General features: G+C 40.1%; 1 protein-coding gene across 6 annotated transcripts in view; it reads left to right on the forward strand.

Annotated features, from left to right (window-relative positions):
* Positions 1-15,870, forward strand: part of LOC141803899 (receptor-type tyrosine-protein phosphatase mu) — a 251,406-nt gene that overhangs the window by 50,221 nt on the left and 185,315 nt on the right. For all 6 annotated transcript variants that reach the window (XM_074687966.1, XM_074687965.1, XM_074687967.1 and 3 more), the window contains exon 2: positions 12,782-12,904. In XM_074687966.1, coding sequence (XP_074544067.1) covers positions 12,782-12,904 — 123 coding nt within the window. The remainder of the gene's footprint in view (positions 1-12,781; positions 12,905-15,870) is intronic.

A 15,870-nucleotide genomic window follows, 5' to 3' on the forward strand; every position in this document is an offset into this window, starting at 1 on the left:
ATGGGAAGCCAAACAAGCTTATTTCATTCTGCTATTCAGTGTATCAACAGGCATTAAGCCGAATAGGGAAACACAGCCTCTCCTTCTCTGGAGGGCACACACACACACACACACACACACACACACACACACACACACACACACACACACTGAGACAGGCAGACTGGATAGAGACAAGGCTGAGGATGCTGGGAACAATAGGAGCAGAAGCCATTGTTAACCAGTCTTGCTGCTGTCAAGTCGGAGTCCGGATGTGCCTAAGCCACCTCTCTGCAATCCAAACACCGAGCACAGCAGGTGGTTCTCCTAAGGCTTCAGAATTTGATTAAATTTGACTAAACTAAATCTTTTTAGTGCAAATGAGCCTCTGAACTATTCTGTTTGACCTCAACCTTCCTGGAAAAGTTCTCTGAAGAAGTGATTCAAAGATGGACCCCTTCTAAAGGGAGCATTAGCATAATTTTTGGTGTTATCACCGCAGGGTGTGTGTGTGCAGACTGGCCCAGAGTCCTCATTTTTATTGCTTAGAGACGAAATGACAATAAGGATCCTCCACGTCTCTGAGTGAGATTCCATATTCATCTTAATTGGTGCCTGGCAGGTTATTCAGAATGGAGATGGATTTGAAGTCATTTACTGGAAGTTTCTGACAGGCGCAGTGGAAGAGAACGTCGGGCCCTGTGCTGGCACACATCGCCTGGAAATCATCTGTCAAAACCCCGCATATCTAAGGAGAAGGCTGCCTGTCATCTTCGATGTATATCTAACCAGGCACGAGGGTGGGTTTGATCTGGAGCTGTGTTGTACCCTGATGTAAAGCGCGTTCATCAAGTTGATATTTGGTTGACAAGACCAAAAACATGGCCTCCAGTGAAGACGGGGTTTTTATAATGAGAGGGTTGAGTTCCTCGCAGCGCCAAAGGGTGTTTTTTTTAATTGTGAACCCCTGTGCTGTATTTTTAGATCAAAAATTTCAAGAGCTTCATACGTCACAAATCATTCCAACATCAAACTTGTAACACATGCAAATTCCTGTTTTTGCCCTGATTCTGATCCGTCACACTCGATGTGATTTGACAGTTTCGTCTTGCAAAACATTACTGACAAGTGCACGGCTCAGCCGGGCAGATTATCAGTGGAAATCTCCACTCTGACTTCTTTATTTCCCCTCGAATCAATGTGGCGAACAGCAAGATGTGATTGATAATGATATTGAGATTGATTGTCTAAATCCCATCCCACAGTTCAAAGTCCCTAAACAGATCGTATATGTACATGCAATTCAGCGCAGAGATAGGACCCGGCAGGAGCTGCCAATAGATAAGTGAAATAGGGCCAGAGTGAAAAGGCCTATCAGTCCCTGAGGGGCTTAGCTGCAGGATTCTGGAGCTCTAAACTGGCGGTGGTGGAGGGAGATAGTCGACATTGGTTTTAAATTACCCAAGATTGCCTTGTGGTTTCAGTCTGCGGGGACGCTGGCAGACAAGATGTTTGTTAAAACAAGTGCAGACACTGAGGCAGATTGGGGCAAAGAGCAGACCTGCGATTTCCTCGCCAGACAGAGCAGGTTGGACGGCTGGTAATTGCAGAATTGGCAGAGGGGCTAAGGAGGTCTTGCAGCAATGATATCTGCCACTGGGACCGGGGCGGTGGTGATGCTGGGAGAGGGCTCAGTTTCCTCACCGGGGGATGTTCTGTCTAATGCCACTCAAGCTGGAGGTACACACCTCACTAATGGTGTGTTGTTCATTTGGCTGCTTTGTTACTCGGCTTATGTAAGTCTAAAGATTAGTGGGTAGAAAATATCCTGTCATTATATCTTAGCCTGTAATTATCCTACAGGTGCTAACTCAAGGTGTGCTGCAATTAAACACGTTAACCCACGCTGGTTGTCAGATAAAATAGTTGTTTTTATTTTTAAAAATGTTAGCCAAAATGCATATATGATGTGTCCAAGCTGGGGCTGTAGCTACAGTTAGCGACTCCTAGCATGAAGCTATAATGCTCAACCACCTGGATGTAAAGAGGCACAGTTTGTTTCCTCTAATTTTGCAGTATTTCGTCTAAAGAAGTGAGATGAAGCGGATTTCTGGCCATTTGGAGCATGTGGATATTAATCAGGAGAACTAGAGGGTGTTAGCTTGACTGACTTTAGCCACATTCCACATAACAAATTATGTTAATGTATGTTAATGAGGTATGACGTCTAAGCTAGTTGTTGTGTCAGTTTTCAGTTTTGCCTTTAATTGTATATTAACATAGTCTCTGTGACGCCAACCATATGTTTCTATCTGAAGCCTATCATCAATGAGGGCCATGTTGAAAAAGTCAACTCAACCTAGCTTTGTTAGGGCAGATTTGTCCTGAATAGATATTCACTTAAGTTCAGGACTTTATATTCTCAGGAACCAGATACTCATATCGGTCTGCCCCGAAATAATATTGGGAAAAGTTTGGTTCTTTCCGCTCCCAGCAATCAGCAAAAAAAAAAAAAAAAAATTGGCAAAACGTGCATGTTCCTGTCAGAGAAGCATGTTTACAGGAAGTGTAAGCAGAGTGAGGGATTACTCATAGTTTGGCCATAGTTCATCATTATAAAAATAAAGTAGTGTTGAGTGAACTTTATCAGACTTATCTCTCGGTCAAATCAGCCATGCCCTTATACGGGCAAAACTTGAAAGTTTGCTACCTTCAAAAAAAAGACGACTGATAAAGAATTTACTCCCTGAAGAAATTGGGTACTCAGATTCAAGCCAGTTTTTAAAACCAGGATGTAAACGAAAGATACCTTTTTGGTGTAAAATTAGCCTCTTGGGAATAGTTTGTAGCGCTGGACAATCAATCCAATTGAAACTGACATTGCAATAAATAGTATGCAATTTTCAAATCACAAAGGCAGCAGTTAAAAAAAAAAAAGAGTTTCATGTTTGGAGACCTGGACAGGAAGATAGGAAGTTGTACTTGTTTTTCCTCAAAACCAGCAAAAGTCAATCTGCTGTTTTTTTCTGGCGAAATTATCACACGTCTGCAGGGCTTGAAGTTAAATCAGTCATCAATTAATCTGTATCAATTAATCTCATTTCATCAAAACATGTAGGCCTGGCCTACATGAAAGAATTGTTTATATGGTGACAGTATCCTTTGTCATGTTTGTTAAACTATAGAATTATTTGTTGCTTGTGTTTGCTGAAAAATGCAAAAGATAACACCCCCCCCCCCCCCCCCCAAAAAAAAAAAAAAATAATAATAATAATTGCATGCTTAATGGCAATTGCAATATCAGTCCAAAAAAATCAAGATTAGATTATTTTGCAAAATGTTAAGCCCTAACAATTTGTGTGTGTGATTTCTGGCTTTTTGCAGCCAGCCTCTAGTGGACGTTTGAAGAACTACAATTTTTAGCAGCAGTTTCATATTTTCAGACCAAAGATTGTGACTCGTTCCGGCCACATTCTCTGTTGGTTATGCACAGAAATGCGTGGTGACTGAATTTGAGAGTGTTACGTCTCAGTTTAGGGTAAACCACAAGAAGAATTTGATTCTAGTGTAATTATTGCAAAGATAAAAAGAGAAGATGTAATATAAGGCAAGAGATTATGAGTTGCATCCCTGTCTACGTATGCAGGTTTTTGCACCCATACCAAGCTACGTAAACCTTTCACGCAAGCTTCAATAGCCCCGTTTCCACCAAGCGGTTCAGTTTGGTTTGGCACAGTTCACATTTTGCGAAGTTTCTACAGACTAATCCTGGGACAGATCCCCTAAAAAACGAGACGAGCCATCCCATAGGGGTGCCACACTAAACTGATCCAATCCCAGAAGGTGGAGATACCACACTGCAGACGGTTGATTGGTCGAAAGAATCTTGATGAGAAAGCCTGATTGTTCTTTGTATTAAAAAGCCACATGGAAATCACAAAGAAGACAAATTACTGGGTGTCTTCCATCGTTGCTCTTTGTTGACTGTGTCGTGTTTTTCTTCTTCGTTGGATTTATAAGCGGGGTATGAAGGGGCACAGTTGGCTGTGTAAACAGAAACAGGACCAGGCTTAACCGAGCAAGCCTGTACCAAACCGTACTGATCTAGACCGGACTGCTTGGTGGAAACGGGGCTGATGTAGATTTGACTCAGAAGAGACCAGAAAAAAAAACCTGAATTTAACCAACCAAGGAAAAAACCTGAGTGGTAACCATGATCTGTAACTCCAGTGGTCAACCTCTGAATTTTCTTTAATTCTTCGGCCCAGAAAGTTATCGAATCTAGACCTCAAACTGTAGCTAACATATCAGCCCAGAATATCTTCATAGATTATTTTCTCAACGTGTTAGAAGGATAACTAAAGATGGAGAGAAGGAGACAGCTGAACTAACAAGCTGCTGGTTTACACTTTTTCTTGGGTGGACAGAAACCCTTGGTACTCATCTTCTCATTTTGGTCTTAGTGGGTAATAAATGTTGAATTGTTGTATTTCTCAAATCAGCAAACTGTTTCTTTTAAAGAAGTCTAACAGAATTTACTCTCTAAGGATGTGACCACAAACTCCTCTTGCCTGAGTCTTATCCCTGAACTTGATGCTGTATTTATCAGTCTAAGAGACGCAGAAATAAAGAAAGCACAAATCCACTTAAAAACTTAACAAAGCTGCAAAAGTGGAGCAGAGCAAAGTCAATAACTGCCTCACTGAAGGGATGTTTTGAAAATTCTCTGGAACAACTTATTTTTCATCAAACGCTTAACTGCAGATCTGCTTTTTCAATATTTCCTTTTCACTCCCTCAATTCGTCCAGGTCTTATTGTGCAGCATACTTTAAAAATGAAAACTTAAAATTGGCAGCCTTACTACATTTTTTTTAACTGAACCAAAAAAGAAATGCTTAATTGTGCTGTAAGTTTTATCAAAGTAACTTTTAAGGTTTGTCAAAATGTAAAAATCTTGTGCACAGTTGCCTTGAATTGTGAGTTTCCTTCCATTTTTGCAGCAGAGAGCTCCACTACAGCTCCAAACTTTCGCTTTCACACACACGCAGAGACTCACACACAAACACAGCTTTTAAGGCTTAAAGTTTACTTTTGTTACAGGTGCAATAACAAAAGGCCTTTTAAGTCTGACTTGAAAATCTTTAGGAGAAATTGGCTCCAGCATTGAGGGGTTGAGATATTGATTCTGGCCTCTGGCTCAGTCCAGGAAAAGATGGATAGATTTCTTTGAAATGCACTCTGCGTGAGAATATAAAGACTATTGTGTGTTCTCACTCAGGAATAAATTGTTTCACGACATATCTAGGGCCACCTTTTTAGCTTCAAGCTGCCTGCGTCTCTTGAAAGGGGAATGTTGACAGGGTGGAGCACATTCATCTGTGGAGCCAGACGACCCACACCTCATCGAAGCTTTTATTGAAAGTTAAATCTCCTTCAGAGAGTTGGCAGCCCCTCGTTGGGATATCTATTTCAGCAGCTGTCGAGCCTGATTATACGGGGGTTGTGCCACACACTGGCAGCGATATAAACCTCCTACTGAGAGGGACTATTATGATGCTATTGATTGATGCGTTCATCTGCATTCATGTGTACAATCTCTCAACTCAGAGGCAGCAGCTTTTATTGATGGCATGCAACATGTGATTGAAATGTTTTGCTTTTGATTTTTGGCACTTTTAAGAAAACGAACAACCTTCTAATTTCTGCACAACGTGATGCGGTGATGTTTGCCTCCAGATCAATATCTTGGAGGTGTTATTGGAGAATTTCCCTCCTGTGATGCCTGATACTGAGATCCATATGTAGCCAAACAAAGCATTGCAAATTGATTTATAGCTTGTTCAGGCCCTGTTAACCCTGTCTTAATGGCCAAAATAGCTCAGCTTGGCAATCCAATGTTGTTGGTTCCTCAGTTTTGTCAATGGAGAAGCAGAATGAGTTCATTCCACTCAGTGTTCCCAGATCCATACAGAATCGATGAGAAGTTTCCAAGAGGCTGGAAAGAGGCTTTAGTTTATAATCACTACATTTCTCAATGCGGTGCTAAAACGTGAGCTTTTCTTATGCTCCTTTAAGGATTTCTGGCTTGAAAACTGATTCAAAGTTGGGTTCTGTATTGGCAAGAATCTCAATAATGTGTGTCACAAATTTGGAGTCAAATTCACCATTACCGACGGAGTGTATGATGTCATATTTAAAGAGGGGGTGTTTTCCTTCCTTTTTAGGTTTTATTTTGTCTCAGGATGGGCAAGTACTGGTATTAGTATCGAGCCGATACCAGCTTTTTTCAAGGTATCGATACTCATAAAGCTGCCTATACCAGCAGCCGATACTCAAGGCAAAAAATCTAACATCACCTAAGTCATCCTCGCCAGTAGTTGGCACTACTTGCTGCAGTTTAACACCAGGTCCTGTCCAGACAGCATGAATGAACCAGGGAGAGTTAGCAGTTAAACTGTTTTATTTTACTCTTCAGTTCATTAAAAAAAAAAAAAACGCTCAGAGTTATTAGTTTTATTTTGCACTTTTTAAAATTTATTTAGAAAAAAAAAAGTTAAACTCAGAGAGATTTCTTTGTGTTTTATTTTGAACAAAATGTCCGAATGACTGTCCTGTCTTTAATCAATCAATCAGTTTAATTGTATGGCACCAAATCATAACAAACGTTAGCTCAGGACACTCCCAAGATTTAATGTTGATAAAATTTTATTAGCAGAAACCCAACATCAAGACAATATAAGGAGTCTTATCTCATCTTAACCCACCATGAGTACAGGACTTTGCAGTTTTTAGCAAATTACAATGGCAAGGAAAAACTTCCCTTTAATGGGCAGAAACCTCGCCATCAAAAATATGTGTCAGTGTCAATTAAATTTATATGTACAGCTCAAAAAATCCCTACTGATGTTTCAGAAAACTCTTATTTCAGCCTCTGTCTGAAATGCTTTGTTTGAGTTGCTGTCTCTTTAAGGCTCCCTGTTCCACAAACCCTCTTCTCTCTGATTGGCCAGCCCTTTGGAAGCTACTGGTAGACTTGGTGTTTGAGGCCCCACCTCTCCAACTTGTCCTGAACCAGTTAGGAGATCCTTATGTGATGAAGTCTTCATTTCAGCAAGTGTCGCGACCGTGAAGATCTCGTGCTGTTTTTGATATAAGAAAGCAAAGTTTTACAAGAACAAAGTCATGAGAAAAGGTTTTTGTTATGGCTTGTATGTAAATTTCTATGGGAGAACCAGAGGAGCAGCTTGCTCTCTTTACTAGAATGAAGGTGGAGCATCTTTAGGAGTTATAATCCAGTAAAGAAAACAAAAATAACTGAATATTTCCTAAACCAGTCCTTCGAGCAAATCAGCACCACGCTGCCAGAAAAAGAAGGGCAGCCTGTGCCCATTGTCTATTGTTTGTATTCAGCTGTTTGTTATGACTGGCAGAGACATGTTTCACATTTAAGTGCAAGGGTCATACCTCCAAATAAGACCAAGAAGAATTATGGCTCAGATTTCCTCTTGGAGTTATTACTTTGCAATACAAATTTCATTTTTTTTCTAAGATTCTCAAAAGTTTAGGATTTTTTTTCTTGTACATCTTCATCGCCTGATTGTAATCCACACTTTAAAATGAGATCATCAGCACTAATATGCCAGGTTAAAGGATATTTTAAATTGCTACTTCTTAGCTTGTACATCAGGACTGGATTGATTTATGGCATGTTGAGGTCTCTGCTGAAAACAATTTCTCTGAATAATTTTGTAGTGATGGTGGACACTGGAGCCTAACTGTCAGACACAAAAAGGACAGAAGAGCAGAAGAAAGAGAAACAGGAGAGAGATAGAGCACGAGCTAAAGGCTAACACAGGAGCTAAACTGTGCTAATGTTGATTCCAACCCACAGTCAGCAGTTATTCTGCAGTGGTCTGTTCAAACTTGAGAGTCTATCAATAAAATGAAGAATGAGGTTACGTTAGCTCTGATTGGTAGATGACTGGCAGGACATAACCAGGATTTACTAACGTTACACATTACAGACACGTCTTAGAGCACTGGGCTGCCAGCTGCGCTACATATAGACAGCTAATAAGCTACATACAAACTGACACTGTTTACTTGTTGTCACGTTAGCTTGGGCTGCCGATAGCACTACATATAACCAGCTGCTACAACGTTTGCTTGATGTCACGTTTCAAACCGTAGCGCTACGTAACTGTATTGATAAATATCTTACCTCTGAATTTTTCTCATAAATAAACTATTTTCTTCTCTCACAACTTTAAAATCTCAACTTTTTTTGCGTTAAAGTCTCTGAAAGCAAACATCCCAGCGTTCAAATGAATATATATACCAGCAAATTGATACTTTGCATAGAAACCTTTATTAAAAATCAGCAGTGTAATAAAAAGTCATATCACAGCTACAACTGCAAGATATGATCCGTATATTCTGTCAACAACCCTCACGTTATACAGCCACTGTTTGAGAACAGATGCAATAAAGACTGAAAACTTTTCCAATGAAACCTTGTCCTTCTTATTGGTCTTGATTCATTATTGAAAAAACAGAGCTGACATTTTAAAACCGCTCAAAATTAAACAGGAAATGGTCTCTGCTTCCTGCATATCCTTTTTTTTTTTACCTCCAGTGTTTGAAGTTGTTCCTCCACTCCTGTCACCCACTGACTCAGAAAACATGCCGCTCCTCGCCGATGCCATCGATTTGAATATCAAACACCAATAAAAGTCACCTCTTTGGGTTTGTTTGAGCACCGCCACGCTGTGAGAGGAAGGTGGGCGGCATGGGGCGAAGGATCCTGGAACTATTGAGTCAAAATATTGATGGAACAGAGCCAGTCCCTGTGACGCTGCAGCCAGAGACTCCTGTTAATGTTCTCCAAGTTGCATCTTGGCAGCACAGACAGTTTTATTTATGTAGAAATAAAGTTGACTTAGCGCGCTGCTCTTTTTCAGCAACGCCCTCGTATTCCTTGTTTCACATGGTCACTCCTCCGAGGTGGAAGACAACCACAGTTTCTGACTGTTGGCCGCAGAACAGCTCCAGCTGAACCTTTGAGGTTTGAGAGTCTCTCTTCAGGGCATGTAAATGTGGATTCATGACTTGTTGCCGTTCATACAGACTCTCAGCTTGTCTTGAATAAAAGTTTCTGGCCTCTTGTTACTGCCTGTTCTCATTTATTCCACAGTAGACGCCACAGGTCGCACAGGCTGTGTGTATTGTGCTGCTGTAGGTGGATCCATTGCTTCACTGCCTCCACAGAATAATGAACTAACTCGTGGCCAATTATACGCTGGCAGTTAACAGCTGTTAGGGAATGCTAATGAACTTAGCATAATAGCTTGGCTGTAAAAGTCAACTATATGGAGGACATGGAAATAAGCTGTACATGAGTTAGAGATGGGAGCATTTTCATATTGGCAGAGTGTTTTTCAGTTTTTCCCATTTACATATATAAGGTAACGAGGAAATGAACATATAGCAGAAACTGTGCAGTTTCAAATCCTCAGATATGATAAGAAAATGCTCAAATGGCTCTAGAGGCTAAAAGTATTAGCATCAATTTAAAGTTACATGGTAAAGTTTTGGATTTTTGAAAGGCACACTGCAAAAAACTGATATCTTATCAAGTGTTTTTGTCTTCATTCATCTGAGGAGTCCAGAAAAATGTCTTGTCTCAAGTTATTTAAAGACAAAAATGACGTCTGAAGTTGAACAAAAAATCTGCCAATGAAACAAGATGAAAGTTACTTGTTTTAAGACACTATTCCCATGTCAAGCATTTTTTTTTTAATTATCCCATTGGTAGATTGTTTTCACTTGGTACAATCAATTTATACTTAATTTTTGCCTTCAAACAACTTGAAACAAAGTGGGGCTCATATTAAGTGTAATATGACATTTTTACTTTAAATAAGACAAAAACACTTGATGAGATTTCAGTTTTTCTGCAGTGCACAGTGAGGTCTTTATAAGTGACTTTGAAAAAGTCTCATTTTTATGTATTTGCCTGTAGGTATGGGTCCCTTTCACATTTGAAATGATTCAGTACCGAAGCCCGGCACCTGGCAATCAGTACCAGTACTCAGCGGTACCAATTTTTGGTACTTTTTTTTTGTTTAGGTGGTAAAAAAATATCATTTTGTTTGATAATAAAATCTAATTTTGTTTCAATTTAACAAATTTATTCTTCAATATATAACCTTGCAATGCTGTGTACATGTCCAGCATGGAAAATCACCTACTCTTCCACCCCCTCACAGTCCCAAGGATGCATTCAGGTACCTAAACATGGTAACTTTTTGGTTTTACATGAATCGGTACCTGGTACTTTTGGTAGAATTTGGTTGGTACCTATAAAAGTACGTAATTCAGTACCCATCCCTATTTGCCTGCTTATAATTCATGATTTAAAGTGATATTTTTCCAAAAGTTATCAGGGTGCATTTAATGTTCATGTTTTAACAGCTTTTGTTATCATGGCAATCACTTCAAGGTCGCCAGTTAGCATAGTTTAACTCCAAAACACCGGTTGCTCTGTGACTGTCGTGATCTTTTTACGGCCAAAATCCACTAGACACATCTCTGGTATGTCCCCACTCTGTCATAGCACTGGATCTGATTGGTTTCCAGACACAGAGCTGGTGTGACTGTGCTTTTTTTAAACTTTCTTCCCTCACAGAAAAGACTGAGATGCGTTAAAACCAGAACAAGCAGGGTCCAGAACAGCACAAATCCTTAAGCCATTTGATACCTTAACACTTTAAAGCACTTTCAGTATCACTTCAATTCATCAGTCAAATATGGGTTTTATTTTAAGTTTGGGACTTTTTAACATGCACAGTACTTATTCATTCATTCATTTGTTATCTATCTAGGTGCAATTTTATTGTATATTACTTACACTAATTTTTTCCGTAAGCACCCCTATTTATTTCCATGGTTTTATTTTTCATATCTTATTATCTGATCAATTTAACAAAACTCTTTCATATAACAGGTGTTTTTTTTTCAATTGGCCTTATTGTTAATATATCTGAGTGTGTTGTCAGTGTGAAACAAATTCCAATCAACAGTGCCGACATGACAAGAAAGTATTGAATCTTAAGTCTTGGGTCACACCTGGAATACGCCAGATAAGTTCAGTGTTGCCATCTGCCTATTAAGGAATGTAGCTATTTGCTGCCTGAGAAGTTGCTTAATGACATCATCACCGGCAAAACACCCAGCCTCAGAAGTAGGTTTGTACATGCTCGATTCATTTCCATGCAGAGTAATATCAGTGCACACTTTCATGTCTGAGTCCCCACCTGCAGAAAAGTTGAACACCCCAGTGTTTAGTCCTTGCTCTGGAGACTTCTAGCAAGTGATGGTTTGAGGACTGTAGGGCCCTAGTGGGGTACCAAACACACACTAATTCAGACAGATAGAGAGGGGCAAGGCCATTAAGGGCTTTACAAAACAAAAAGTAACATTTTATTATCAGTTCTAGACAGAAACAGAAAGTCAGTGAAGGTTTTCTGTCTAACACTTAGCAGCATGCCTAGCTTTGCAGCTAACACACAGGTGCGGCTCTGCTAGCTTCTCATCCTGACAGGTTGCTTTGGTGGTATTATTAGCCAGAAGAGGCAATGATTTTCTGCACCAGCTCTCGACCATTTTTCATCCTTTTTTCCTGTGATACTCTGGCAGCCACCTCTTCTGTGTCCACCCCCTCAAAAAACAGACAAAGCAGCAAATATATCATTAGCAGCTGCCCTATGCAGCTGGATATTAATTATCCTGTGTTCTCCTCGTTTGGCCACTCATTTGCACGTGTACTGTAAATGTCAGCGGAGAGATAAATGGGAAAACAAAAACCCCGGCTCGTAGCCTTTATGCAGCAGAATGTCAGGGGGAGCTTGTAAGAGATGAGATATTGGTTTTGGCGAGGCGCAGATTCTGGCTCAAAGGACACCCGCAAGAAGGAATGAAATCTGAGCGTCAGACTTTAATAAGAACAAGCATTTTCTGATTGAAGCTGGGTTATTTATCCTTTACTCATGTTATATGTGTATAATTATCATTTTAAAGCAGCGCTTCATCATTTTGATTGATTCTTTTGTGAACCATCTGAAAAAAACAACCACCTAGAGTGTAAAAGCCACGGTTATGTTACACATTTTTTTCCTACTCGGTGTGAACTCCTTATACACCACATACTGTTCTGACGTGTGTTTTTTTGTAGATTTATGAGTGGATTGAAAAGCACTTTAGGTGGGAGAATAGCTCAACTCTCACATTTCTCCGTGTGGCCTTTGAGGTGCGGGGAAATAAAGGGGTATTTGTATTAATCGATCACACGCCAAGCCCCGTTGAAGCCTGGCCCTAATGGTTGCTTGCTGTCATTTTACAAGCAGCTTGTAAAAAGGATTAGAGTGGCTCTGTGGAGAAGGGGCACATGAACAGCAAAGTTCTGTGGCGGGCAAGGAAAATAAATCAATTTATCCCTGATGGTGGTGCAGTTTTGGAACATAATGCCTAACGATGATGGAGTTTGGACACTTCATACTTGTCATTGTGAAATTGGACTGCCGTGTTGCTAATGATGGTAATGTATGTTGTGCCTCGCCTACTCTAGTAATCCTTCACTCTGTCTCACTTAAATGCATCTCATTGTCTGGCGTACTGCATTATGAATACCGCTGGGGGAAAAAAGGGAAAGGAAAAGGAAATTTAATTTATATATTCATTCATTTGAGCCGCGAGTTAATGGGAAAACTGTATAACCATATAAATTCCTTCCTTTTGTCGCAGGCGATTGTAACTTTGAGAAGCCGCTGGCAGCTTGTGGGTACAGCCAAGGCAGGGACGATGACCTTGACTGGGAGCAGGCCACCGCCAGAGAGAAGACGTCTTCAGACCCGTGGATGCCTTCAGGTAAGGACACTGACACTGGATGTGAAGGGAAAGATCACGACTCCTTTACTGAATGGAATAATAATGACAATTGTCTGTATGAGGGAGATAAAACAGTTACATACAAATACAAAAATATTAATATTTAGATAAGTTAGTAAAGTTTATTTAGTACAGCACATCGATGATTGTCAAAAAGCTTTCTGTGATTGAAAAATGACACCAAGATTTCCGAGGCTTGTTTTCACTGAAATGGAAAGGGGACCAATAAAAGTTGCAACCCTCTATAAACGGCTTAACAAGAGCCTCTGTTTAATTAGAGTTCATCAGGAGGAAATTAGCATTCAGATTAGCAAATTAGCCAGTTTATCAGTGTTATCTAGCTTTACAGAAACGTAAAACTGAAGATCATCAGCGTAACAAGAGAAAAAGAGTCCCTCAAACTGCCAGTTCACAGGACCAAGAGGAAGAAAATAATGGAAAAATGGAACAGGTCTCAGTAAGAGGTTTAAGATAAGATAAGATAAGATAAGATAACAAGATAATATACCCCTTTATTTGTCCAATAATCTGAAAATTTACATTGATACAGCAGCAAGTACCAAAGTGTATAAATATAAAGTGTAAAAAACCTTACCATAAGAATATATCAAATAGAACAATATAGTAACAGTAACTTTGAAAAAAAAAAAAGAAATAAAATAAAATAAAATATAGGTATACACATGTACAGGCATGTATAGGGCAGCCCAAGATTGAGCAGGTGTGTTCAGTCTTACTTTCCTTTGCCCTGTCCATCAGTATCAGGTGAAATCCCTCATGTGTTAGCTCTGTTAGCCATGTCTCTGCCTCTGTTTCCGGGTTAGCAAGGCTAGCTTGTCCATCTTATTGAAGATAGATCTTGCATTTGCCATAAAGATGGATGTAAAAACATTTAGATGTTGTCTCTTCTACTACAGTACCAGCACGTCTTCTTTGCCCCCTTCTCTTTAGATCACGGGAAACATCACGCCTAGCACCAGTTAGCATGGCTGCTAGCAGTTGATCTCATTTGTAAACGATAGGACAGTGGATACATGTATGATCTCTGAACAAACACAGGAACTAAAATAGTAAAAACACAACATCAAACCCTGATGGTGATCCTCAGCTCTAGACTGTAGATTAGTGTAATGGCGAGTATTTGACCTTTGGGACATTAGAAAAGAGTTAATAGAATAGAATAGAATAGAATAGAAAATACTTTATTTATCCCCGAGGGGAAATTCAGGAGTCACCGCAGCATGTAAGAAAACAAAAGTAAGAAAGAATATAGAAAGTGAAAAAATGTCCATAAGAAATTAGATGACGACATCCCGTCCACCACTCGTCCACCACTCTCCAGCCCCGCCAGTCTCCACCTCCACAGGGTCCAGGACTGAGCCTCCCCAGCAGTCTGTTCAGTCTCTGTCTCCTGGATCCTGTCTGCTCACAGCAGGCGAAGCTCCTCCAATGTGTCGCGGCGTCCGATGTCAGCTCAGTCAGCCACGTCCGTGAACAGCATGATGCCGCTGGATTAGCACAGCTAGCTCATCCATCCCCCGGAGCGAGATCCCATGTTCCCAACAACTATGGATGGAAGGACAGGTCCACGGCGTCACCTCCCAGCTCACATCCGAGAACCAGCACGTCGTCCTCACCTCCTCCTCCTCAGCTCGAGGGAAATCATCAAGCCCTACACTAGTTAGCATTGACATGCTACAGGCTGCTAACAGCTAATTTCGCATGTAAACAATGCAGCCATGGTTACATGTAGGATCTCCAGACAAACACAGGAGAAAAGTAGTAAAAAATACCGCCGAAGCCACAAAAAGTTTGGTGTCCGTGACCGACAATGAACCATACAAAGTGATGATTCACTCCAAATACAAAGATTACGAAAAAAGAGACGAAGAAATTACAAGAAACGGACAAAGACGAGAGAGCTGCTGCAACAGGCAGCTACCCGGGTAGCGCCTAGCAACACTGATGGAACACTACTACTACAACACTAATATTCCCAGAATGCATTGTTTTTAAAAGTATTATTCTTTTTTACCATAATACAGTACATTACATTAAAGTTTTACCATGTGTAACTAAAGCAGATGACTTGTGCCATTAGCTAACAAACACAACAACCACCAGATTTCAGAAAACCGTTAGCATCAGAGCTAGCACGATGATACCTGCTGCTAATTCTTTGGTTGTATGTCTGCTTTCAATTTCTTTTAGTGTATGATAAAAGTTTAGTTTAGCCTTGTGTTGACTCTTTATTAACTGCAGCACGATAGGCGATAATCATGGTTGGAGATATAGATTAAAGGTTACCATGGAGACTTGTTAAATGCTAATGATTTAAACGCAACAGAGGGCACTGGGAGCTAGCTAGCCTAGCAGCCTCTGTAGTGTTATTAGTTTGGTTGCTTTGATTTGTTTTAGCATTATCCCCTGTGGCTGTTGATAACCTTCATGCAAACCCAGGTTCAAGACTTATTTGCATTTTCAAATTTGTCTGGCAGTGTCACGTCACCACAAAACAACACTGTGGCTCTATAAATTAAACCTCTTTATTAAAGAGGGAGAAGAAACTGTGCATGTAAGCTGCTGATATTGATTGGCTAAAGTATACAGACTGTACACACGCTATGATTATAAATATTCTGGACATGCAGCTAATTTGACAGAGCAATTACATGACAAATTTTAATCTGCTGTTGTGTTTTTTTTTTTTCTTCACAAAGTGAGAGTAATCTCAAACGGCCTGCTCAGTTAGTGGGATGATTTAAATGTTTACACCAGACATTTTTCTGATTAGGTTGTAGGAGTGACTTTAATTAAAATACACTAGGAGGCTCCATGTAAACAAGTTAGTCCAAGGGAGTAATAAATATTGATTAGAGCTTAAATACTCATGTTCTGGACTTTATTTTGAAAATTCGAGGAGCAAAGTGTACATATGAATCCAT

The sequence above is a fragment of the Halichoeres trimaculatus genome, unplaced genomic scaffold (assembly GCF_033239565.1).
Source record: "Halichoeres trimaculatus isolate MK-OKI-2021-1 unplaced genomic scaffold, fHalTri1.1 fHalTri1_scaffold_15, whole genome shotgun sequence".
Classification (NCBI taxonomy): Eukaryota; Metazoa; Chordata; class Actinopteri; order Labriformes; family Labridae; genus Halichoeres; species Halichoeres trimaculatus.